The following is a 26,803-nucleotide window of genomic DNA, read 5'->3' as shown; positions in this document are numbered from 1 at the left end:
TGATGTTCCATTTGAGCCAATAACCCCCCAAAAAAGTCTTTACAATTGAATCATATCTTTTATATCAGCCAGAGAATACTAAAATCACAACACTGAAAAAAGTCGGCTGAGAAGCTGCCGCTCCATTCAAAGTGCTCACTGTGCATCCATATCCAGGTAGGTTAGCTGGTTCATATGTAGTCATTGTACAGAAGGCTAGACTGTGCCTAAAGTGCAACCCGACAGCACCGTTGAGCTTGACTCCAGATCCTCACTGATGGACAGAAAGAGGTGAGAAAGCTAAATATATCTGACTGATAGGAGAAATTCACCCGTTTCTCCCCAGAGAGAGTCGTGAGCGTCCATCTGCACTGCCAGCTGTTCATCTTTCAAGTCCAGCAAGCTTTTCACCACCTGCAGAAAAACACAATTTAACAGTCCTCTGTATTGCTGGCTTGCTGCGCGGAAAGAAAACCAAAGCGCTGATAGACCTTGACCACAAAGCGCTGATTAAACCCTCCATGACGCCGGACGAGGACAGGCACCATGCTCTCCATAACAAATGAGTTTCAGCAGAGTGTTTCGTCATGAGGGTTGTGATCTGACACATACCTGTGTGTGTCCCACACTGGCTGCGGCTGTAAGCGCCTGCTGTGCTGCCTGTGCTTTCCCCGTCACCGTCTCATTGTTGTGGTGCTGCTGTGGGTCGGTGTGGATCTCTGCTCCCCAATCTTGGTCCAGCAAGATGTTGATGATTTCAGCATGGCCCTTCAGCGCAGCATGGACCAGTGCACACTGGCTACTCTTATCAGCATGGCCCACCTGGCAGAAAGGGGAACACAGAAGGACTTACAACACTGGTCCTGGCCGGTCCGCTGGCCTAGATCAGGCCTGTTTGTGTCATCTGCCTCCCAGAATAGATCCTGAAACTGCGGTGGCTATGAAACCAGGACAGTGGTTCAGGATACCACTGGTGTAAAGGAACTGAGAGTATTCTGTCACTGATTGAAAATCGGCTTTATCCACGGCAAGCGTGTCGGTCACGCTCTCCAAACCCACATGTGTGTCTCCTCCTCTTTGCCTGGGACACTGACCTTGGCCCCTTTCTTGCCGAGCAGGCTGACGATGTCGACGTGCCCCGCGGCGGTGGCCAGACAGAGGGGCGTCATGCCGCTGTCAGTGGTCCCGTCTACGGGAGCACCCATTTCCAGCAGCAGTGCTACCATCTCCACATGCCCCAGGTGTGCGTGGATGGCCAGAATGGGGGCACGTCCTACCACCTCGGTACACCAGGTCACGCTAGCTCCACCCAGCATCAACAGACGACTTACCTGCAGGATGCATGAGAACAAATGAATAGTGCATCTCTGTGCAGTAGGGTGACCAGACGTCCTCTTTTCCCCGGACATGTCCTCTTTTTGAGACCTAAAAAATGCGTCCGGCAGGGATTCCAAAAACGTCCGGGATTTTGTTTCGTCGGATATTTGTGTTTCTCTGGGTCTTTCACAAACTAGTATTTACCCCTTACAAGTTTTGTAAATGGTATCTCCCTTACGTTCCACCTTCTTGCGCGAGCTCTGACGGTATAGAGAACAGTCATTGGTTGACCGATCTCAGTGTTGCCAGATACACGATAATTATCCTCCAAATACGACCATTTTGAGCCTTTGGTACGATACTTCACCATTTCCAATCTGGCAACACATCTGGCAACACTGAGCACCTTGCCGCCTCCACTAGTTGCATTGTTATTTGCTATACACCACTACCCCCCCCCCCCCCCCCCCCGAGACGAAGTGTCCTCTTTTTCACAAACTTAAATCTGGTCACCCTACTTTACACAGTATATTAGATATAGTTGGGTGTAAGAGTCCTCCAGAGCACACGTATGTCACCTTGATGTTAGGTGTATATAGGTTCCTCAGGGAGGCCAGTGCAGCGGACAGACTGTCTGTGCTGCAGTTCACCCACATTGCCTGAAGAACGCTGGAGGACACACCGGTCTTCTTACTCAGGCCCTGTGAGTGTGTGATGGAGACACAGATAGAGAGGAAGCGAGAGAGAGATTAAGCTTGGTCACATGAGATCTGTGGTGCAGAATTTGAATTGTGTCCCCGGAGTAAAGCAGTGTGCAAGCCGTGGATGCAAACAGAACAATATTCACTCTGTCATGGGGGTGTTATGAATCTGAGCAGTGCTAATGTGTGTGGGTGGTGGTGGTAGGAACAGGGGTTCACTCTTATTTGCTAGTCTCTATGCAATAACACACAGTAAAGTGCAGGATCTTGTTTACGTGAATCCTTTGGGAATCAATGTGATGCAGACGGGTTGAGGTACAATCCGGTTACGGACCACATCACTAGTTATATGCACAGCATCACAGTTCCTGTTACCTTGAATATGTGAGCCTTGAGGATGTGATGTCCCAGTTCCATCGTCTGCTGCCGGTTCAACTTGCCCTTCTGTCTGGAGAACATGAAGGCCAGGAGAGCGTGGCCACTCCTGTCGGCATAGAGGATGAATGTTTCTTGACGAGAATGTACACACTGTTTTCGGGGTGGCTTCACAACTGGCTTAAAGTAAATTCATCTCAAGAATCTTCTGGTGACTTTTGACTCTAAGTCTCACCTTGGATCACAGAGAAAGTCACTGCTATCTCCATCTGCTCTCCAAACCAGCCACTCTCTGAAGGACGGATGGCAGAGCATCCGTGTGCCATCCCTGCGTCTCATCTACGGACACAAATGATACAGAAAATATCGTTTAAATGTAAAAGGTACAATTACTTGACATACTTAGCATATATACTGTTAGACCTCCTAAACTATCTCTAAATCCCGAGCTATATGAGGACAAGTATGTACTTCAGAGCAAAACACAACATTCAAACCTTTGAAACTTAATCTTCCGTGCAGTCATATCAAGAGTCTTACCATGAATCCAACCAGGCTGTCTAATCTCAGCTGGAAGTCCTTCCACTCCAGCTCCCCCCTCACACTGCCTGCATTTAGCGCCCTGAACATTTGCTCATCGGTCAGTGGGTGCAGCGACGCCAGTGCCACATTTAGCACCGGAAGCACCCGTTCAAAGGCCTCTTTATCCGGAAAGCTCACGCGACACATCAGCAGGTACACCTAAAAGAGAGTCCTGGGGTTAATGATGTGCGTGGGCGGCCATGGTTGCCTGGTAAAATCTGAGAGTGTCTGGTCTAATTAAACTATCCACAAGTTAACCGGGATATGTGCTTCCAATATGCCATCACGATTTGAATTGATCTCGTAGACTCGGGTATCGTGGAACTTGGATCTTTCATGGTGTTAACGACATTGTTCAACATCCTGAAGGCAAACACGTAAATTAAAGCAACAACAGGGTAAAAAAAAAAAAGTTCACGAGCTGAATGTGCAGTAAACAAATCCGGTTGAAAACCATTGGTGTAAGCATTCCTGTCATAATATGTCTGGTGAATGGGGATAGTTCATATTTGCTAATTTACATAGTTCATTCTACAAATTATTTCAAATGTATTATTCTTTCAAGCTGTTGTATTTAAGTGTAACTGCCCACTGCCTGGGCTTCCACATCTTCAGCACACCATTATGCATGTTTTTCCATTTCCATTATCCAATCATAAAATCAGCGCATTTCTAGGCCTTGTGTGTATTATATGAATAATAACACTTGCTCATCTGTTGTCCTATTTTACGCTGATGATTATGTCATTTTAAAATGCGCCTGTCAATCGAGTCGTTGTGGACTATTTATGATGCTTTTATTAAGACTTTGATCCTGTCATTTTCTATATTTTATTGATCTGAATGACGCGTGACTAAACATTTTCTCGTCTTTTGAGGAAGACATGTCTGAACCATGGCTGTCAGCTGTGTACCTTGTGTGGGGATTTTACGGGCATTGATTGCTTCAGCCTCAGGCGGGGTGTCATTTCACGGCGACATCTCACCGGGATGACTGACAAGTGTTAAGTGTTGGACTGTGAACTTGACCAAGTGAGGAAGAGGAAGGGGAGGAGAAGGGGGGCTGGGCCAAACATACACTTCAGGTTAAACGTGTCTAGGATTCAACCCTGTAGTTTACATCAGAAGTGAACTGGAAACTCAGTGAAACCCATATGACTCCATCTGTGGTTCAACAACTTCTCAGTACTTTTAGTCAACAATAACTATTTCAAGTTGAATACAAATACGGTCGTGCTTGTTGAAAATCAATGCTTTACATATCTGACCTCTGACAGGGACACGGGCACCACCATGTAGTTTCCTCCTTTCAGAGCCAGGTGCCCCTTGTGGAACAGATCCAGGGTAAGCTGAAGGTAGAGGATGGTGCCGTGGCTCCTTGTTGACAGGTGGCTGCTGAACTTGCTGAGAAGCAGCTGATCAGGCGCCGAGCCTGTCGGCGTGGTGACGTTGGCGGCGACCTGGGGGCTGCTGCTGACCCGCTGATGGATGTAGTCACTTAGGTCAGCTCCAAGATCGCTGCTGTCTGGCAAGATGTCCAGAGAGATGCCAGAGAAGGGAAGGAGAGTCGTGATTTCCTGCAGGAGAAGGAAACAGATTAATTATAGGTACTTGTTGGATAAAACAGATAACACACACCGGCACAAACACCTCAATATGTAAGGCATAGTATAGCTTTATGTCTTTTGAGCATTAGCTAAGGAGAAATTAAAAAGCACTAAAACCGGGACCCAGTCCTCCGATGCTGTTGCCTCTGACTCACGCAGAGCCATTGGGTACAGAACAGTAAATAGTGTGACAATGACTCAAGCTCCAACATTGCTCACAGGCATCTCTCAGAGTCACATTTCATCTCCTCTCTTGCCACCCTCAACTGCTAAACACCAGGCATAACCAGCTATGAAAATCCATGTTATTACAGCTCAGTTCCTCATTAACGAAGAATGACATTTTGGTTTGACGACAAGTAATTGACCTGTTGTCGTGGACATCGCTCCACTTGAGCCTTTCATCCCCGCTTGTGAAATATCCAGGCTGTTATTATACAAGAGCTCCTGTGAAATGGCTGCTAAAAAAGAGGATACAATCAGGAATCGGGGGATGCTGGGAGCTGAGGTTGACCTTCACTTCTTTTTTACTTGCCACTCAGCATTTTACTCACCACAATTTGGTCGTCGTCATTTGATTAGATTAAAGTTGACGAGAGTGTGCTATATTCTTTTTGAAGAACTAGCTTTACAACTCTTTTAAATGTATGACCACTGTAAACAGTCATCAAATATTTAGCTCAGGCAATGTTGTGGAAGTTGGGATCTTCATCTTTATATGTTGGTATTTAATGCTATCTGATTTCAAATGTGTCATAGAGAAAATGACCCCAATGTGTTTTGTGTATTCCCCAACAATAAACAAATTATATAACCAGCTGGCCCGGCTGTCAAGGTCCAGACTCCCAACAGACTACGATAGTATTACCATCCATTCAGGGCGTAATCCATGCAGCGTTTGGAGGCCTGGTTTTGGCATTGGACAGATGCATCCGCTGTTCGGTGGGATTAGCAACCGGATTGAGAAAATACATCAGACTAAAGAGATTGACGATGCCAAAAGCCACAATGTCTATACCATGGCAGTTAAAGGACAATCATTTACACAGTGAGCTCAGACCAAAAAAGAGGGCATTGACAATACGTCTGTCATTTGGGTATTGCGAGGGAAGGGAGAATTTAAAGGATTGGTTCAGCCACATCTCACTTTACCTAAATCTAGTGGGATCTAGCTTCCTAGTTATATTCGTCCAGGTTGTGAGATTTCATATATCCTCTGAAGTTTCCAGTGCTCATGAGGCATAAAGGCTCTGCTGGGTGCTGCACTGGAAAATGGTCACTTACAAAATAAGTTCGTTTTTTTGTCAATGAAAACAAATATAAATTAATTTGGTAAGATTTTTTTTAAAGACAATCTCATATTTAGGGTTTAACAAATAAAAGGAGAACTTGAAATTGTAATGTACTAAGTCCACCTCTCTTTGTTAAGGACGCTGTAGGGTTTCCCTGCTGTGTATTTCGCTTCTCCGGTTTTCTTTTTGTTAAATTTAGTAGAATAAGAGTTATTTATTAGTTAGTGTGGGTTCTTCTTTTGTTTTCATTTAAGCCTTTGAGACCCTAAAATGAGAAAAAGGTAAAACCACACACACCATTCTAGTGACCTCCATCTTATTGGGATGGAGGCTAGTTGTTTAGAGTAAGAATATAGGCTAAATGTAATTTGGGTGACCCAACCCTTTGAGACAGGTGTAATAACAGTTATAATCTCACTCACCACCAGGCCCGTCCTGACTGTGACCACCAACTTCAGCCAGAGAGGACATTTTGAGATTATTTTGGTAATGAAAGTGGCGATGGTGTCCCCATAGTCTGGTTTATGGAATTCTGCCTCATTAAGACTGTCAACCAATATGATGTAGTCTTCTTCAGGTAGCCTGCGCTCTGAATAAAACAAAGGATGAAGAAAAAGAGAGGTTGAAGCACATTAAAAGACCAGATATATTAACTTAGCCTCAGAGCCAAGAAGCACATTATGAGGAAATAATGACATGATTTTATCCAAATCCTTTCATGACTAAAAATGTTTTCCAGCAGAGGATATGTTGAGAAAAGCAACAATTGCTTAATTGATCATATTCAGCAAAAAGGGCCCAGAAGCCTTTGTTTTGTATTAGCTTGAAACAGGACATATCCATCATGTTTCACATAATATAAACTGTCAAGCCATCCCTGTGAGCCTGCGAAGACTAATACACTCAGGAGCAAGGCTCTCCATTGTTTCCCCTAACCTACTTAATAGTGAAAGAGTAGACAAAACACTCTTCTGCTCAGACCGTGGAGAGCCCGTAAAAAGACATCAATCTTGTTTTGACTATATCATGAGAAACTGAGGTGACTAATATTGCCGTAACAATTGCCACCTTTCCAGAGTATTTTGAGACCTTGAAATCCAGCGGAATTATGATGATTCGCCGGGGCAAAAATAACACTCATCATTCCCCCATGTAAATGACCTAACATCTGTTTCACTCTCAACACTGTTTCAAATCATTGACCTTAACGACGGAAAATAATCCACGGGGCCAATCATGGAGTCATTAATAGGCTATTTCACACCGGAAATGGCAGCAGGCTCCCTAATTGCACAGTGAAGGGAGCAGACAGTTTCCCACCTTGAATACGGTTGTGAAATTTTAAAGATCACATTTGTGTTAATTTGTCTGTGTGTGAGAGAGAGTGAGAGAGAGAGAGAGTGTGTGTATGTCTGTGTCAAGGTGTGTGTGTCGGTGTGTGTGTTTGCAGTATACTTCCTTACCCTTGCGCAGGCTGGCTATGGGCTCTAGGATACCCTTTCGGAAGGCAGCGATGGGGTCTTGAACGCAGGATCGCAGGCTGAGTGTGTTTTGTAGCTGAGGCTCTTGGACCAGCAGCTCCCTGTACGGGACGAGCTGCGGCGCTCTGGCCAGCAGGGCGGCGACACTATGCACAAACTCTGGCACCAGGCAGGTGTAGGTATTGTCAGCCTGGCAGAAATGGTAGGCTACCACCTGACAAAGAGACGAGGCAGGTAAAACACTGAACATGTAAAAATCTGTGTATTTCAGAGAAATATCTGCATTTGAATCTAAAGCTGTGTAGCCATTAATGCTCTGGTTGGAAATAGATCAGTGGGTTTTAACATTGGGCCATATGCTGTTGGTGTATCTAATGGGAGGAGCTTCACATGAATATGAAGTTGGTCTGAAGTGTATCGGGAATCAAACAGGGAAACAAGTATGAACAGCTCTCTGAAACTTCTGACTTCTGTCAGTTTTGGTCTATTACTAATTAATGCACTCTGCCATGCATTTTCCCCATTGAAGGAACATTTGTGATCAGGTAATACTGGCATGTATAAATAAATTGGACTTGACAAGCTTTCGATATTGTACCATCTGGCATGTCTGAATATCAAAGTAAAAACCATTTACACCTCTGTGCTTTTAGTCTGCAGCATATTTGTTTACTAGCAGCGTTACTTGTTTTGGAAAATCTGAATCATCTGAAGTCTTGCTGCTTTGGCTACAGCAGTTACTGCATAATAAAGACACCTGAATTACTTGAAAAGTCTTAATCTGATTTATCTTGGTGTTATCTAAGTATAGTAAATTATATTTGCCGAAATTATAGAGGTAGAGGAGTCATAACATATCTCATGAAACTAAACTACACAGTTAATTCCCCAGTGTTAAAAATTCAGTGTTAAAGTGAATTGACTCTCAGTCATAACAACGAGAGCAAGAGTAAAAACCCCAGTGGTGACATTGTTCACTGTTACTCTGGAAAGCTCCGCCCCCTCCTTCTCCTTTCAAATGAGTTTCATCACGCATTGTAATTCTGGAAAGACTGCAGTAAGTTTCTCTAAATCACTTTTTTTTAAATCAAATGTTGATATTTTAGCAGCAGCAGCATGTTAGTTCAACTTACACTGGAGATGTTTTTGTGTCTTGAAATATTGAATTACAGACGGCTAACATGACCAAGTGGGTCAAACACGAAAGGAGATTTTTTTCAATTATGAAGCCAAACTGAACAAAAGCATAAAACACAAACGTTGAAATAAATGCTAACTGTCTGGCTGGGACATTATCTGTAAACAGTGAATACATTTTTGCACTCATAGTGCTTAGATAGGTCCAAGCCTTGACCATGAGCGAACATCCTCACCATCACAAGGAGCCTGACTAGTTCCCATGGAAACTCTTATTGAGGTCAAGTTAGTGGATATAGCAGTTTCCATGTGATCTGTGTGATGCAATCAGCAACATGTTCGACATTTGCCCCAAAAGAAAGAAATCTACATTCAAAGGTTGTGTCACAAATGTGCAGCCCGACCGCTTTTTAAAACAGCAACCATGCTGTGTGTATCTCTTTGAATTGATCCCTGTTCAGTGTTTTGTGTAGGCTTGTAAAGATCACAGCTCCCTACAGTACACTACTGTTTATGATGCTCTATTATATTACTGTGCATTCAAATCCGGTGAAAGAAGCGCAGGGAAAAATTCCCATAGCGATCCAGGCAGCTGAGGATAAATTACACCTAGGGGCATACCGATAATGTCAATATAATGTTACCTTTTGTATGTTTCACTGCAGGTGTATCAACTATTTGCCCAGAAACAACATAAATTACAAGAATTTGAAGAAGTGCCTTACGTGTAACAGTTTAGCTCCCCACCTTCCTTTTTGTATTAGTTGTTTTCATCCGGTCACTAACTATCCTGTCATTCCAGATCCTGCTTCCCATCTCGTCAATCCAACTCCCTTCACCTGCCTCTGATCACTCCCTCGTTAGTCCCTCGTTCCCTTCACCTGGCTCTCACGCCCTTCTCACCTGCAGCCCATCCCCTCATTAGTCCCTCACTATTTAGCTCCCTCACTTCCACTTGTCCTCTGCCAGATTGTTTTGTGTTCTCAGACCAAGCCCTTGAGAGGTCCACTGTTTGTTTGTTTCTTCAGTCTGTTCCATTCTTGACAAAGACTAAGTAAAAGATCTTTAAGAGTATTATCTGTCTCCTGAGTCGTGCGTTTGGGTCCACCCTACATCCCGTCGTGACATTACAATCTGGCCAAGAGACTCAACTCTCGGCAAGCCAGATGGTCTCTGTTTTTTACCCGGTTTAACTTTTCACTCTGTTACAGGCCTGGTACCCGTAACGTCAAGCCAGACGCCCTGTCCCGCCAGTTTGTGGACGAGGGGGATTCCACCGCTTGTGATGACAACATCCTTTCTGCCCCAGTCTTGGTGGCCGCGATCACCTGGGAGGTAGAGGATAGAGTCAAGGCTGCCCTGGAGGCCCAGCCCGGCCCGAGCTCCTGTCCCCCTAACCGTCTGTTCGTTCCCCAGACCCTGAGGTCGGAGGTCCTCCAGTGGGCCCATAGCTCCAAGCTCACTTGCCATCCTGGGAGCCAGCATACTAGGGATGCCTTGCAGCAGAGGTTCTGGTGGGCTACTCTGGAGAAGGACACCCGGGAATTCGTCAACGCCTGTCCTGTCTGCAACCGGCACAAACCTTCCCACCAGGCTCCCGCTGGTTTCCTGAGACTGCTGTCTGTGCCACATCGGCCCTGGTCTCACATCTCCCTGGACTTTGTTACTGGTCTCCCACTGTCCAACAAACACACCGCCATCCTAACAGTGGTAGATCGGTTCAGCAAGATGGCCCACTTCGTGCCCTTGCCCAAGCTCCCCTCGGCCAAGGAGACTGCTGAGCTGGTTCTGCTGCACGTCTTCCGGCTTCACGGTCTTCCCACAGACGTAGTCTCTGACCGGGGTCCTCAGTTTACATCCGTGTTCTGGAGGGAGTTCTGCACTTTAATCGGGGCCACAGTCAGTCTGTCATCTGGATTCCACCCGCAGTCAAACGGCCAGACTGAGCACAAGAACCAGGAGATGGAGACGGCCCTACGGTGTTTGGTTTCCGAGACTCCAGCATCCTGGTCCCAACAGCTCCTGTGGGTGGAATATGCCCACAACACCCTGATCAGCTCTGCTACTGGTATGTCCCCGTTTCAGTGTGCCTACGGATTTCAACCTCCATTGTTTTCGGCCCTGGAGAAGGAGGTTTCCTGCCCCTCAGTCCAGGCTTTTGTCTGCCGCTGCCACCGTACCTGGGCCAAGGCCAGACTGGTGCTTCTCAGCTCGGCCGACCGTTACTCTACAGCAGCCAACCGGCGCCGCTCTAAAGCCCCCATCTACCAGGTTGGCCAGAGGGTGTGGCTATCAACCAAGGACTTACCCTTGCGAGTGGAGGCGAGGAAGTTGGCACCCAGGTTCATCGGACCATTCGAGATACTAAAGGTCATCAACCCGGCAGTAGTCAGGCTCAAGCTGCCCCGGGCCATGCGGGTCCATCCGGCGTTCCACGTCTCCAGAGTTAAGCCAGTTCGGGAGTGTCCACTGGTCCCTGCTGAACAGCCCCTACCGCCACCACGGTTCATAGAGGGAGGTTTTACCTACAAAGTTCGTCGTCTGCTTCGTTCCCGCCGCCGTGGAAGAGGGTTACAGTATTTGGTCGACTGGGAGGGTTATGGACCAGAGGCGAGATGCTGGGTCCCAGCCAAACATATCCTGGATCCTTCTCTCATAAGAGAGTTTCACCGCAGCCACCCTGACCAGCCCTCCAAGGGGCCTGTGCCCACAAGGGCTACCAGGCCAGCCCCTGTTCCCTCCCTCCCTTCGGCAGCATCAGACATTGGGGAGGAGTCAGCCTCTGATGAGGACAACTCACCCACCGATGAGGAGAGGGGGGAGATGTCTGAAGAGTATTAGTCCTCCTCCAGATCCCCTCCGCCCACCCGGCGTAGTGATTTTGTTTTGGGACGTCAGGAGCCGGCCCTTTGAGGGGGGATTCTGTAACAGTTTAGCTCCCCACCTTCCTTTTTGTATTAGTTGTTTTCATCCGGTCACTAACTATCCTGTCATTCCAGATCCTGCTTCCCATCTCATCAATCCAACTCCCTTCACCTGCCTCTGATCACTCCCTCATTAGTCCCTCGTTCCCTTCACCTGGCTCTCACTCCCTTCTCACCTGCAGCCCATCCCCTCATTAGTCCCTCACTATTTAAGCTCCCTCACTTCCACTTGTCCTCTGCCAGATTGTTTTGTGTTCTCAGACCAAGCCCTTGAGAGGTCCACTGTTTGTTTCTTCAGTCTGTTCCATTCTTGACGAAGACTAAGTAAAAGATCTTTAAGAGTATTATCTGTCTCCTGAGTCGTGCATTTGGGTCCACCCTACATCCCGTCGTGACATTACGTGTAAATATGTGAGTATCTTTGTGTTGACCAATTTGGGATTTTTTTTATTGAGTCATCACTTAAGCTACTTCTTTGGTTTTGGGCTTAACAATAAAATGGTGTTTAAGTCAAGCCAAGAGTCTGGGATGGGGTGAGGCATGTAGTTCTAATGGTTAAAAGAATAGTTTGTGATTTATACGTTGGCCTTCTTGTGAATTGTGAGGTGAGAAGATCGATAGGCTACCACTCACATACCAGTTCATTTAATGAGAAGCTACCGCTAGCACCGGGTTAGCTTAGCATAAAAAAACGAAATAGGGAGACAGCTAGCCTGGCTCTGTCCGAGGGTTACAATCCACCATCACCTCTAAAGCTTACTCATCATAGCTCAAGAAAATGATCTTTTGTCTAATGTATACAAAAATGTCAATTCTTCCTGTGAGCAATAACCTTCTTGAGACTTCGCTAGTTGCCTAGCAACTGCTCCTGGCAAAGAAACAGTCCGATACACAACCCACCGTAAAATAATGAAATGTAGTTTTTAGACCATGGTTACTGTCTACAAATGAAATAAACAAGATATAATCAGTGAACTCTAGAGGTGCTGGTGGAAAGATGTGCCAGATGTTTCCCCCCTGTTACCAGTCCTAAAGCTACGCTAAGCTTAATTTTCTATTTAGCACAAGGACCAGTGCTGCCGCTAGTCATGTTGGTGCCCGAAGCATAACTCCTTCATGATGCCCCCCTGAGATAGGAAAGGGACTCGCGGCGTCGATAGGGGAGGGGGGGGTGCTGAGCGATTAAACATCTCTCTCTCTCTTGTTCTGCCTGTTTTGTGATATACATGCCTAAAAGGTGCCTAATATTTCTAGACAAATAATATCGGCATTATAGTTATAACTGAGGATTTTTTTAGTTGCCTATTTTGTGGAGCCCCCTCAGGACTTGGTGCCCTACGCACAGCGCGTAGTGCACGTTATGGGAGCGGCGGCGCTGACAAGGACACAAGAGATCCTCTCATTTTACTCTCTGCAAGAAACCTAAGAAATGTTTTACGGTTAGACTTGTAAAATGAGGGTCCTCACTTGTGTAGAACAATAAAGTGTGTGTGGGTGTGTGTGTGTGTGTGTGTGTGTGTTTTGAATTACCTTGGCAGCAAGGCATCTGACAGCCTCCTTCCTCTGTGCTGTGCTGTCGCTTGTTCCCGCAGCAGCAGTCTGGTTGGGTTGGGAGTCAGCAGGCTGTTTGGAAGCTGCTCTCCCCTGCTTTTCCCCACCTGAACAGAGCGCAGGGCAACAACAACAAACGCAAAGCTGCCATTTATGCTCGTTAGAAGAAATCTCTTGTGGAAGCATAGGAACGCCAGGAGTGAAGTTTGAGACACAATTAAACTGCTGCAATTAATTAGTGCATCTGTAAGCAAGACTAGCAACTAAGGCTGCATGTTATGTTCCCTCTGTTACATTTAATTCAAAATGACAACATCACGTACAGCTATCAGGGTATAATGCGATGATGATGGAAAAGGAATGGTACCCTCTTCTTTTCAAACACTATTTTAGCTTTTCCTCTTCAGTACTGGTTTGTTCTCAGTAATCAAAAAAAGAAACACTTGTTATTGCAGTACAGGAAAAGGCCGAAAGAAGATAATATCGGGAAAATATATTTTTCCCTATTCGTGGCCATACTTTCTTTCATACATCAAGGTGTGTCTCGGCATACAACATGCATCTATTGTGCAATGTTCAAAACCTGACAAGTCAAGTCAAACGTTATTGTATGATGCCCCTCATGATAAGAAAAGAAAAGAAAAAACATCTCAGTCTCCTTACACAACTGCAATCAGCAGATAAACCTAAGGGGAGAACTTAAAAAAAGAGTGCATGACCCAGTTACCAACTCCCTCTCGAAAAATTATTATTTCCCCTAAAATATTACATGAATCTGGAGCACAATAGAAAATGTATGAATTCAACTTACAGCGTTCTTAATGTGTTCTTACACGAATGCTTTGAGACTCACCCAAAAACAAGTTATGCTGCTCCAAATAAAGATAGGAGTCTTACATTTAGGGGAGGAACCGGGGCTGTGAGGGATGCTGGGACCTCCCTGTGGCGTGCGCATGCCCTGACAGCTGAGTGCCAGCAGCCGCCAGACGATAGCAGTCTTGCCGGATCCTGCGTTCCCCACGATGACAGCACCGCGCCCCTCGCAGCTGCTTGTTTTACTAAGGACCTCCTCCAGACGCGTGAAGAGCCAATCACGGCCGACAAAAGGTGTCTCTGCGGTGACGCCGGGGACTTCAAACAGCAGCGGTTTAAGCATGATGTCGGCTTGCTTGAATGGCACCAATCTCCCTGGACGGAGGGAGAGAACGAGTCAGATCCATATAAGAACGGGTCATTTACGCAGTGACATTGGGGACGTGCATGCGCCACACAGATCTGCAGATCTTTCCGCACCAAGCTATATTTACACACCGATTTCTCCCTGAGGCTAAGCTTCCGAATACCTTTGGAGTCATCACTTGTGCGTCCAGCTGTGTTGTGTTTGCGGACCGAGCTCCTGTGTCCAGCGGCCCTTTGGTTGTCCAGATAACTCAGATCCTCCAATCCAGTGGAGCTAGTTGCTACAAAAGAAGAGAGCGGCCAGGAATGGATTGAGAGTGTGAGAGAGATGCAGGAAATGTAAAAAGATACGCATGCATACAACACAAGTGTCAAATTCATTGCTCGAATTAATAATTGTATCCATGGAGATGTGAGACACAAACAGTTGTTGCTCTCCCTGCTCAGTGACCTTGAGAGGAGAAGAAAGAGGTAAAGAAGAGAAAACGAATCATCTCCCGTTCTGTCATCTCAAATTTACATGAGTCTGAAAAGACCAAATGTTTAATTCTGTCTCACACGTCAGGACACAGAATTTGTTTTGATCGCTGGAAACACATCGACAGCTGCAATGCAAATGCAATGTATGGGGAATGCACACATTTTCCTGAATAAGAAACGATAAAAAACACCAACAAAATGAAGAAAATGTTCTACAGAAGGGCAAAAAGCAAAGAGAATTCTCTCCCACATTTCCCTATCCATCCGCCTACTCACGCTCCAGTGTACAGGTCAGCCAGGCTTACTTTCTGCAGTGCTCAAGACATTTAGCAGAGGTTTCAGTGCAGGCAGTTGTGAAGATTAAAGACAACGGTAAAGAAGCTTTGTTCTCGTCTCAGCTTAGATTATTCCTAGTTTCTCTATTGATCCTTGTTCTTAATACACGGTGGACAGATAACTTGATTACTGCGAGTGTCTATTCTTACTGGGACATCTTGGGTTGAAATGATACTGGTTTTATGAATATTTACGTTTTTTCTAAATCATACTTAGATGATGGAATAGTAAATGGCATTTATAATAAAGTCAATCTAATTGCTACCAAAGAAGACTCAAGCTGCATTAAAAAACGAGTCTGACTAAAAAGCTACTGTTATTTCAAGAGTTTTCAAAGGCCAGTCACAAACCGGTCCATTTCAATCATTTATTATTGTAATATGAAAAAAAGAATACTCTCTAAAATCTGAAATTCTGGCATTACCTCTGCTTCTAATCGCATGAGAGTGGTGGGATAAAAAAGCAGGAGCAGTCCCTGAACAGAAGATGACCTCACATCTACTATAATCACTTACTGTACATGTTAAATGCAGTCGTTGATAATCTCAGAGCATCTGAGGGAGCTGCAACACATCGCTGAGCTGTTAGAAGCTTAAAGCTTTAAAACAGCAATTATGGTCTAAGTCTGAAGAGGCTGTCCAGCAACGTCCATAAGCATCCTTCATCATGACCAATCACCAGACACTCAGGCGTGAGCCACACAACATGACATCTCTTTGTGCTTCATGTGTTGTAACACTGGACAGTTTCCTTTTCTCTTTTGCCTCCAACAGGGAGAAAGACACGCTGAACTGCGGTACATGCAGTCCCACCAAACGTTCAACACTTTGGCAGATCGGATCTAATTCTGATGCATGTAGCCTCCCTGTGTGAGTCCATCGTTCTGCAGCAGCAGAGTGAGAGAGTGGTGTTAAGCCACTGAGTTCATATTATAATTTGCAGAGCTTTTAAGAGCACATGGAACCTTCTCTGTCGAGTATTAGTGGACAATGAGGGGCTCCCTGATGCAAGACAAATCAATTACAGTGTAAATACCACATAGAAAAAAGATCGGGGCCAAGCAAGTAATAAACCCTGACACACTGAAAACATGACATCCCTTTCAACAGTTAGAAGAGGGCTTTTAGTACAGGGAACGCGGAAGAAATTACCCTTATTGTCAAGCAAGAGATGTACACCGTACACCCCGGCACGTTCGCTCCGCTCGGCAACAGCCAACCAACTTGTGACTTCTGCACTTCGAGCTAATCACTCGAAATCCAGACTGCTTGCTGTCCTGGCTCCTCAGTGGTGGAACGAGCTCCCCACTGACATCAGGACAGCAGAAAGTCTCTACAGCTTCCGCCGGAAACTAAAAACACATCTTTTCCGACTAGCTCTTTTTATGGTACTTTTGTAGTTTGACTATGTTGAGGAAATGTTACTTTATGTATTCTTGTTGTTCTTAGTTTGTACTCTAGGTTGAAATGCACTTATTGCAAGTCGCTTTGGATAAAAGCGTCTGCTAAATGACATGTAATGTAGTGGAGAATCGAAAGGACATCCACAGTGAGATGATGAAGAGCAGTCTGCAGCAAAATAGTGTGAAGGAGGTGTGGAGTGGGATGAGAGAGCTCGCTGGCTAAAGACTAAGTGGACCAAGACTCATCCCTTCCACCCTTGACAGTCCAGCCTGATGGGACCCTGTCCACCACACTCGCTGCCTGACCTGTGGTTGCTGATGAGTGTTTGATTACCCTCCAACCCCTGTTGATCCTTCAAAACTTTAAAGGTCAACTCCACAGCCCTGGCCAACACTCCCAGCATGCCTGGTAGCACCAATCCCTCATGAGCAACCCAACACGCACTGACTCTACGCAACGTTTACAAACTTGATGTAATTGTGCAACATTTTGGGAAATGCGAGTTTGACGAGAAGATCAATATTACTTCTGTCGGTCCGTTGTAAGGCTTCAGCTAGCCCCCGGGAACATAAACTCAGATTAGCACAAAGGCTGGAAACCGAGAACTAGCTAGCCTGGTTCTGTCCAAGGGTAACAAAAACCACCTACCGGCATGTAATATCTTCTAATATGTACAGAAACCAAAGTGCAAAAAAAACAATTCACCATTTTCCAGGTGGTTATGTGCCACAACATTTATTGGCTGGGACTAGCAAACAAATAACCTACAAGACAGTGAAGTCAGACTAGTTTCCCCCCGTTTTTCGGGCAAATAAGTAAAAATATACTGTATTTCAAAAAGTACTCCACAAACTTGAATTTGCAGATAGGTCTGCTGCATTGTTCCATTATCAGACACAAGATGCGCCAGTGCCCTTATAGGACAGTGGCCCTGACCCGCCACTTTAAAACAGTTTTGAGGAGCCTTTGCTAAATTGAATACCAGGAAAACACACTGACAGCAGGGACTACACTACACAGCAAATCTACAGTTAATGCATGTTCAGCCTCTGACTGGTTCACAAAGAAACATATATATATTTTTGCTTTATTTTAAAGTGCTTTTACCATAGCTGCCAACAGCCATACTGCCCAACTCAGTCTCCGCCCACTGGGCTGCTGATGGAGCAGGTCACTTTTATTGACTCTGCAAACTGTCTTGGATGACCTTTCTAATTCCTGTGCTTGCAACAATCCTCATTTATCTCAGGAAACTTTGAGAACATGAGCTACTGCCATCCACGTCATTAATTCTGATTATGAGACTGTTAATGAAAACAGACAGTGAGGAACTAAAGGTGATGGACACACCATTTATTCTAGACTTTAAATTGTGCATTGAATAATTGAAAATAATTGGATCTTGACGTTCTGCTCGTGTTAATGTTGCTATAATTTCATTATACAAAATAAGTCACACATCTTTTAAGATCGCAATGAAATTTAAGTATTGGATAATATGTTTATAAAACCTGCATTCAGAAATGATCTGTTGCTTGATTACTTTTGTTGTAGCAGGACAATATTGCTGCTATAACAGATATGTTTTTCATCTGGGAATAATACAAATGTTACTTGTCTCTTAATAGATATCATAGTTCATAGTTTCTCGTTTCTCTATCAAAACTTGCATGAATGAGGAGTAATGTCTTATTGCCACAGAGCAGCTACAGTGCTCTGTGGCGAGCTTCATCTTTATTCTGAGTTTCATCAAGGGTGCCTAAATGAAAGCACCAGCTGACAGAAAAAACTGGCAGGCGTTACTGTGAATCCACTCCTGAGGGAATCTCTTCTTTTGCTCCCACCACAAATGAACTGACATCTAAGAGAAGAAAAAGAGCCTTGTGCACTCGCAAAGATCGTGACTGGAAAGGGAGGGGGTATTTTTATGACAACTGAAGGCCTCCCAGGACATTTAACTGATCCTGCTCACTGTGTGCATCCAGCCTCAGTGGTAAGTAGAGCACCGACTCACAGTGCAATCAGGTTTAGCTCTGCTTCACAGAGATCTTGCAAATTAGGCTTATGCTTTCAAAGATCAATTCAATCAATCTGCCATTCAGTCAATATTTATCAGTCTATTAATTAATCACCCGGGTCACAGCTGTCACATTCATACTCTCATTAACCTACTTCATCTTAAAAACAATTGAGACTTTAGCAATTCACTCACTCTACAAAAATAGAAGTGTACAAAACGGTATGTTGTAGTTTAACAGGGTCTTTTGTGTGGGACTATTTCTTGGCTCGGAACAGTGACTTCCTGGAGCTCTCCGCTGGTTGACTGGCAACCTTGCCTTGATGGCATATCTAGAGGAAATATAATGTGTTAATTAGTGAGCTATAGAAGATTTGTTTCCCCCATTGGACAGAGCCAGGCAAGCTGTTTCCCTTCCGTCGTTATGTTAAGCTAAGTCAGTGGTTCTCAAAGTTTTTCTGTCGCGCTCCACTTCAGAGGAAGAAAAATGTTCGCGCCCCATCGCCCCAACAAAATCGTAACTAAATGTTCTATGCTGAATATTTATTGAAATAACAACTTTTTGTGACTCCTTACACACTAAATATCTTTTCAAAACAATAACATGCAACCGGTGCAAAACCAAATAAGTGTAGATATGTGTGAGCCATCAAGTTGTATCAGTATTAGTTCCAATTCACTCAGATTCTCAAAGGAATCAATATTCCTATTGATCAAGTCGCCTGTCTCACATCTCCAGCCTCCGAGTGAAACCGGATCTGGTCTGCAGATGAGGAAGCTGCTGTCCTCTGACTTGAAGATGAAGATTTAATTCATTCAGCTTTCCAAATATGTCATTGAGGGAGGCCAATTTCATCAAAAATTATTCATCAGCAAACTTGCCTGCAAATTAATAATTATAATTGAATTAATACATTTGACTCCACAAAGTATATGCATGTGCAACGTTACAAAGACAAAATAAATGATAAACTGAGTCCACCTTTCTGCAGAATAATATTTTTAGAGATAAAATGTGTACTATTTTAATTGTCATCATATGACGGATGTTTAATGTCTCTGAGCTCAAAGACTCGCGACAACACGTTTCCTCGTGAGAGCCACTGAGCTTCATGTGAACAACTGAAGGATCCGGTCTCCACAGAGTGAACACAGTGGTGCTTTCAGGGACCTTGTTTTTATGAAATTGACCACGCTGATAGCATCGGTCAAACCCGTGTGTGGTTCACGCCACATCTAGCGCTTCTCTGTGTATGACACAGTGCACATTTAAAGAGACCCTCTTTATCAGCGCCTACAATAACTTCCTCTTCTCCGCCATTATCTGCGCCATCTGTGCAGAAAGCCACACAACTCTCCCGTGTTCAGTCAGGTAACTGTCCACTAGCCTAAAGAGCTCATCAGCAAATATCACTTTTACAAAGTGATTTGCCTGCATGCGTATTCACCAATTAATTAATATTAAGTTTCCTCTGAAAGAACTCCTGTGGCTTATTGACGTGAGTGAGGTGTAATGTTGCCAAGTGTCTTTTTAATTTGTTTGGGCTTCATGATGTTTTCAGACATAAAACTCAGACTGGTCTCTCCTCATCTGCATCGATGGTGGTTTATTTTCTTTCCCTCCTGACAAATGTCTTCGTTGTGCACACTGCTAACCTAAACACTATTGAGCTACACACTACTGAGCTACACACTTCTAAGGTACAGGTGAGTCGCAAAGGAGCTCGGACGCCGCCCTCGTGGAAGCGTAACCTGTTAACGCCGTAACCAGAACGTAAACATGTACGCGTACTTTTGGTATATGTGAAGTTTTCCGCACTGCCCCCGCAACCCACTTGTAATACTTTGGCGCCCCACAATTTGAGAACCACTGAGCTAAGTGAACATGCAAAAGAAAACATTATTTAATCGCAGAATAACAGATGCCCACTTAAGAAAAGGTCAACGTACCTGCCACTGAATTCGGACGGGGCATCACAAGGAAGGACGTGCTGTGTATGTGGTGCTGTGGGAGGGGTCTTTTTGGCGCTGGTGGAGTCCTTGGCTCCATGATGTCCGATCTAGGTAAGGCCTCATTTGGTTGGGGGGTCAGAGTGTCTCTTTTCAGCCTGGGGTGGCGGTCCTCGCATGCATAGCTCATGACATCAGTACCGCCCCCCGGGCCTTCATCTTTTGTCAGAACCTCACTGGAGGCGATGCGCTCCTCATTCTCAGAAGAACTAGTGATGGTTGCTGAGCCGCAAGAAAATAAAGGTTATGTTGTAAGTAAGTATGGCAGCAGTAAAAATAAATCAGCCTTCTAAACAAGAGCATATGGCATTTTCTTACCACTTCAACACTCAATCAACAGTAAAATATATCCAACTTTTGTAACAGCTGTACACTCAAAAGTAATAAATCAACAAGTTGTTTTATACTTGATGCACCTCCTGCACTTTTGTATTTAACTATAAATACAAACTCTATTTATGGAGAAAGAAGTGTCCTATTTTAAAAGAATCAAACCCATAAGCAACAAAGACAGCAGTGTCCCAGATTTGACAGGAGGGAGCTGAAACCTTGAGGCTGAAGTGGCACAGGGAACACAGGGAAGCTAGCTGTGGGGTAGGGGTACACAGCAACCCCCTCACCTATGATTCCACTGTCCTTGCTCCCCAGGGTGGAGGTGGGGCTTTCAGATGGAGGCCCAGGACTAATGGGTCCAGCAGCAGGGCAAGGGGCAGAGCTGGGTACAGTGTCGGAGAGGGTTCCACTGGGACTGGTACTGTGGGGTGAAGGCTTGCCTCCAACACTGTAGCTCAGGGTGGAGCAGGGGCTCTCTGAACAGGGGGAGGCAGTGCTGCAGGTGAGGGTGGAGCTGGGACTCCCCCCCTGGGCAGAGGTATCACACTGGAGAGAAACAAAGAGCAGAAATATACTGATACAAGGACATAAAGTTGGGATGAGGAGAGACTTAACCTGATCATCTCGTGTGAAAGAGAAAACCACTAAGGTATCTTCTTCAGTGATAGAAGTGTAGTAAATCAGTTGTCAGTTGGCATTCTTTTCTAACAGCACGACACTCGGCATGACAGTTTGACTTCATGCACTGCTTTTTGGGACTGAGTATGTTTGCTAGTGCACGCAGATGGGAAATGAAAGAATAAATCCAGTTATTTCCATCCTGGCTGTCATTTTTCCCAGTTTTTCATGAAGACTGCCGGCTGCGTTCAAAACCAACCAACTCGCTGTAGACATTTATAATTTACTGTCTAAGTCATTGTACACACATTCTGCTGCTCCACACGGGGCTGATTTCACAAAGACGAAGGGAAATGTGAAAATGTTTCACAGGTGACAGGATGTATTTTGAGTATTCAATAAACACAGCATCATACTGCCTGGATGAGGGTTCTAGGTAATATTACCACACTATATGCAATTTTTATGAAATAGGAAATGACATTGAATGATGGTAGCATTACTGTGTGTGTGTGTTACTGTGTTAAAAGGACGTGCTTCAATTGTTCTTTGAAGTTTAAGCATGTTTTTTTGGATCAATACCTGAAGCAACTGCATGAATAGCTTTACAATGAAGCTACACACTGAAATCATTGTGGCAACAAATAGAAGAGACAGGTTCAAAAAGAGAAAGTGAGAGATTATTTTTCAAGCCGTATCACGGCTCCATCTCTACAGTATCATAAATTGATAAGGAGCCTGCATCACTTTTCAAGAGTTAAGACGATAAATTCATTAGATATACACAATAACATGTTCATCTTCACTACATGTTGTAACCTACCCTGCTATAAATCATCATGTAATGTTACATTGTGTATATATTTTTATTGTGTTGTTCTCGGAGGAGGAAAACACATCTTTTGCACATATGTGTTCCATATATTTTAATGTATAGTATTTACCATTGTCTCTTAAAGAGGCCTTTTTCACTGGTCTTTAAGAATAATTGAGAAACCTGCTGACATTGATTAATGTATGTGACCTTTTCCCAACAGGAAATGACCCATGGAAAATGTTGTTAACAGATGAACATGTTTTCTAAGAAGAAGGTAGTGTTCTTTGTGTTTGATTTGCTTTTAAATACTCCTTATCATTATAGTTTGGTCACATGCATTACAGGTCTCCTCATTACTGATGCAACATTCCTGCAACACAGAGACCGTAGGGAGACAAGGCAACAGAGTTGAAGCGGCTCACTGTTATTCCCTTTATCCCAGAGCCTCATCTATCTGAGCCAGGACAACCCACATTCCTCATGAGTCTCGCTATCTCTGTGAAACTGAATGAATCTGGAGCTCAGGTGGTGGAATGAGGCTGAGGAAATGGGCCACGGCTGAGCAATGCAAAGGCACAGAGATGAAAAGGCATAAGCACATGCAATAACACACACATACAGCGGGTTGAAGTGATAGGGCTCAGAGTACATCAATGGAGCCCTTTGGAAGGATAGCAACGCAAATAATAACGCTCCAAAATACATATGAATACATTTTTCAAACGGTCAAATCACACATAGTATTCAACTCAATGTTTCCTTGCCCGCAGCTCAATTTGTAATGTTTAAAGATGACAATGTGAAGGCTAAAAATAAAAAAAACATCCATCACCCTTTTCCTATGACAGCAAGGGGCCAGTTAATCGATAAGCTGCCCTACCTTCTTCTCCCTCCTGTCCTCCATTGGAGAGCTAGCAGTGCCAGGCGTTGCTTCTCCCAATAAGAAGCATAGTCTGGTCATCAGTTCCTGGGTAGAAAGGGAGGAGCCCAGCTGAGGCTCCACATGGAGGTCTGGAAGAAGTACACATCCAGAGCACAAGGATCAACAAGCAGAATGAAACGCGGCAGGCCAGATGAGACCGACGCTGAGACGACCCTCTCGTTTCAGCTCGGCTTGCTCGTAAGGTTTCCACCCAAGTCGACATCACTTGTGGGCTGCGAGAGACGTCTGCATCCACAGGTCAGCTCAGCCCCAGCTGCCCTGATTAGGAATGCAAAGACTGTGCCTTTCCAGTCGCCCCGGCTGAAGCAGCAGCGAGGGGTTGTGTGAGGTTGTGAGTTTGCCCGTGCACACGCCTGCCAGGTGCTCTCGGTTTAAGAGACGGCTTGTGAATTTCAATGAGAGCAGAGCAGAAAGAAGGAGTGCCTTGGCTCTGCCTTTCCTGTTGCTCCGGGGGGAGATTGGCTGACACAGGCCATGTGCTGCATTCATTTATCACTGTTTAAGGCTCTCCCGATGCTTTGACCTCCAACCCCTGGCTCCTCTCAGGTCCACGCTCACCTCTGCAGAGCAAGGCTTCAGCAGTTTGCTCATCTCTGTGCTTCCCACAGCTGAGCAATACAGTCCTCCGTTCTCACGCCTCACCTATGTGCCGTTATCAGCTGAGTAACATGCATATTGAGGAGGCATATAAACAGGGTGACAGGAACAGCTCACTCCTCCTCGCAAACATCTTTGCGTCCAGGCTTTCATTTGGCACTCCCTCCACAGATTCCTCCTCTATCTGCCTTGCTGGCTCACGTCCCCGTTTCAAACAATACTACATCACATCGCTCTCACATTCAGCATTCAAAGTGTGTTTAACGGGAGAGCCACAGCCTTGAGAGGATCAAGGTCAGTATTGAGAGGCAGCCTGGTCAGTCTTGTTCCATAAAGCGCCCCAGTTCTAGCCTCTGTCGATGTTCTCTTTTCACTTCACAGCTTGAAAAGCTGCTGAAGACTTGTAGGAAGGGCTGAATGTGTATTTCAGAGAGGGGGATGAGAGACAACTTTGCATTTAGTCAGCAGTGCACTGGGATCCAATCTGGAGCAACAAGAGGACACACTGAATGTCCAGTACTATTCATCAAACCACCCAGCAGTTGCCATTGGAAACGGGAAGCTGAGAGGTGCCTGGCAACCAGGATAGAAGATGCCTCATAAAATCTGTTTAGCCTAAGGATAACCCTCTGGTCAAACACCAAGAGAAAGCTGGCAGAGAGGTGGGTATTTACACCATTAATGCTTTAATTAATCTAACTGCACAAGCAGCATGCAGAGAAGTCAGGGCAAGGACTCCAGAGAAACTGTGTGAAAACAAATCCACTCACAATGAAACCCTGAGGATTACGTCAAACCGTCACTGTCCCTACATTCATCTGACATGGAAAACTTAATGCAACGCCTTTTAGATGCCATTAAAACACAGCCACACACACTTGCTTTCTCTTGCTTGTCGTAATCCACTCACCTCCACGCCGTTCACTGTCATTTAGCTTCCCTGATCAATACCTGGAGGAACAGAAATGACGCTAAGCACACTCCCACACACTGCTGTTCTCACCTCTGCGGTCTGTCCTGCCACGGCACGAGGCAAAGACGAGAGGTTCTCTCGCATTGGGGGAGCCATCCACATCCTCCCGCTTCCTTACCCGTCCTTCGGCCACAGCGGAGAGGGAGACGGGAGAGGGAGGGAGAGCAGGAAGGGTGGGAGAGAGGGAGGGATTGAGGGTGGAGATAAGGAGGGGATACGAAAGAAAGTGAGATAGAGCGAGAGAGAGAGGGAGAGGGAGAGAGATTAAACCCCCCCAGATGAGATCTGTGGTGCAGAATTTGAATTGTGTCCCAGGAGGATAAAGCAGTGTGTACAGAGTGCAAACAGAACAATGTTCACTGTGCCGTGGGCGTTTATCTATAATATATTAACATTGCTAATGTGTGTGTGTGTGTGTGTTTGTAGGTGTGTGTGTGTGTGTGTGTGTGTGTGTGATGACAGCAATGCACTCATATTGATGTGTGTGGGTGTGTCTCAATTTATGCATCAACATCTGAGCGCAGATTCTTTAGGGCTGTAGATCATTCGGCAGGGTGAGATGTTTGGAATCCCTGAAAGCCACTGAACCTTTAGTTTACACTCAAGGTTATTATTCAGTGTTTGAATCACACATGTGGAACCGCTGCTGAATTCACACACAGTTTGATGTTTGATCGGCCACCGATGACACGTAGGCCATGACAGGGTACCTTGTGACTGTAGTGTTCCTCGTGTGTTGAGTGTACTGGAGGGAAACAAGGCAATGACACGTAACGCTGCCGCTGTGTGGCTGTAGGACAACGCCACCTTGTGCCCCTTTTTAGGTCGACACGCTTTGTTTTAAGGTTATGTGAACTCAAATGCTAATACATGTCACATGACTTAGTTTAGGTCATTACACTTTAAATAGCATAATTTATTTGTATGATATGTACTTCACCCTGCACATATACTGTAATTACAAAACATGTTTAAAACAGTAAATAACATCTTTGTGTTTTTAACTGCATGTTTTGCCTTTATTAAGAACAAAAGTGTTATGTGCCTATGGATTTTTTAAAGAATTTGTCATTTCAAGAAAATAATTTTATATTAATGAGGCGGTATGTGCATTATAGAATATAATATTTCACCTTTTTCTTTTTTTCTGTAGAAGCTGCTATTCAATGACATAGTAAAACTCCTCCACTCCAGACCTTCTCTGTGCAAAGTGGAATTATTTTGTTCTCAGTTTATTCAACAGTGGACATGAAACACGACGACGGTTCCTTTGCAGGAATCAAACGAGTCCGGCGTACATTTCCCGCTCAATCAGCTCTCAGCTATTTGTGTGCAGATAAACGCGTCAAGGCACATTTGCCCGGCTGCATCTGCTACCTGCTGTACCACATGACACACACAACATTTAAGGTGCCACTCATGTAAAGATGATGTCAAAATAATGTCAAAATGATGTCGAAATGAGGTCAAAATGTGAAAATATTGTATTTAGTCTAAAAATCCACCTACCTAATTGGGGTTTGTTGCCTTAAGTCATCTTGTTTAAACATTTACTCTGACAATCTGTCACATGTTTTCGAGCCCTAGGGGCTCGGTCTGTGTGCGCTTGCGTTTGCTGTCACATGTATGGAACAGCTGAACGCACAGAAGCTCTCTGCTAATCAAGGCAATCAAAGCATTCTGCTATTTCTGCAGCTATTCCCTGGTGCCCGGCTTCCTGTCACTCTCAGCTGTTTGTATTATTATTTTCATTGAACCCACCTGTGAACTTGAAGCACGACTGGGAGGGAACTATATTGGCCTGGCGAGGTAGAAGAGGGGAGGAGGGCAGAGAAATGGACGCCCCTTTGGTCAGTCTCCTCAGCTTCCCTTTGCTTTCAGTGTAGCCGCTGTCGTGGTCCCGGAGGCGGGGGGCACGACCGCCGCCGCCCCTCTGAAAGGTGCTGTGAGCGTATGCCTCATCACCTGTAGAGACAACATCGAGAAGGACAGGTGTTACAGTTGAAGAGCTGGAAAGGCAAAGTTGACTCAACAGAACTGTGACTGTACAGCAGATCTCACATATTGCAGTTTATGAAATACGTCTCGCATAAGGAGAACATATCTTGTCTTGGCGGCATATTGCTGAATGATGTGATGGAAAGTTGGCAA

The 26,803-nt window shown here is 45.0% G+C and overlaps 1 protein-coding gene across 1 annotated transcript in view; it reads right to left on the bottom strand.

The window, feature by feature from the left end:
* The window catches only part of LOC130192931 (protein TANC1-like), a 34,508-nt gene that overhangs the window by 6,024 nt on the left and 1,681 nt on the right, over positions 1-26,803 (bottom strand). Inside the window, exons 3-20 of the mRNA XM_056413134.1 lie at positions 26,414-26,617; positions 24,683-24,775; positions 23,020-23,150; positions 20,992-21,250; positions 20,312-20,593; positions 14,290-14,406; positions 13,844-14,134; positions 12,926-13,053; positions 7,317-7,548; positions 6,276-6,442; positions 4,223-4,531; positions 2,913-3,113; positions 2,608-2,711; positions 2,373-2,481; positions 1,875-1,997; positions 1,074-1,310; positions 592-801; positions 312-393 (exon numbers count right to left, since the gene is read on the bottom strand). Of these exons, the coding sequence (XP_056269109.1) occupies positions 312-393; positions 592-801; positions 1,074-1,310; positions 1,875-1,997; positions 2,373-2,481; positions 2,608-2,711; positions 2,913-3,113; positions 4,223-4,531; positions 6,276-6,442; positions 7,317-7,548; positions 12,926-13,053; positions 13,844-14,134; positions 14,290-14,406; positions 20,312-20,593; positions 20,992-21,250; positions 23,020-23,150; positions 24,683-24,775; positions 26,414-26,617 (3,279 nt within the window). The remainder of the gene's footprint in view (positions 1-311; positions 394-591; positions 802-1,073; positions 1,311-1,874; positions 1,998-2,372; positions 2,482-2,607; positions 2,712-2,912; positions 3,114-4,222; positions 4,532-6,275; positions 6,443-7,316; positions 7,549-12,925; positions 13,054-13,843; positions 14,135-14,289; positions 14,407-20,311; positions 20,594-20,991; positions 21,251-23,019; positions 23,151-24,682; positions 24,776-26,413; positions 26,618-26,803) is intronic.

Source organism: Pseudoliparis swirei, chromosome 4, assembly GCF_029220125.1.
Source record: "Pseudoliparis swirei isolate HS2019 ecotype Mariana Trench chromosome 4, NWPU_hadal_v1, whole genome shotgun sequence".
NCBI classification, from domain to species: Eukaryota; Metazoa; Chordata; class Actinopteri; order Perciformes; family Liparidae; genus Pseudoliparis; species Pseudoliparis swirei.
This window is presented reverse-complemented; position numbering and strand designations above follow the sequence as displayed.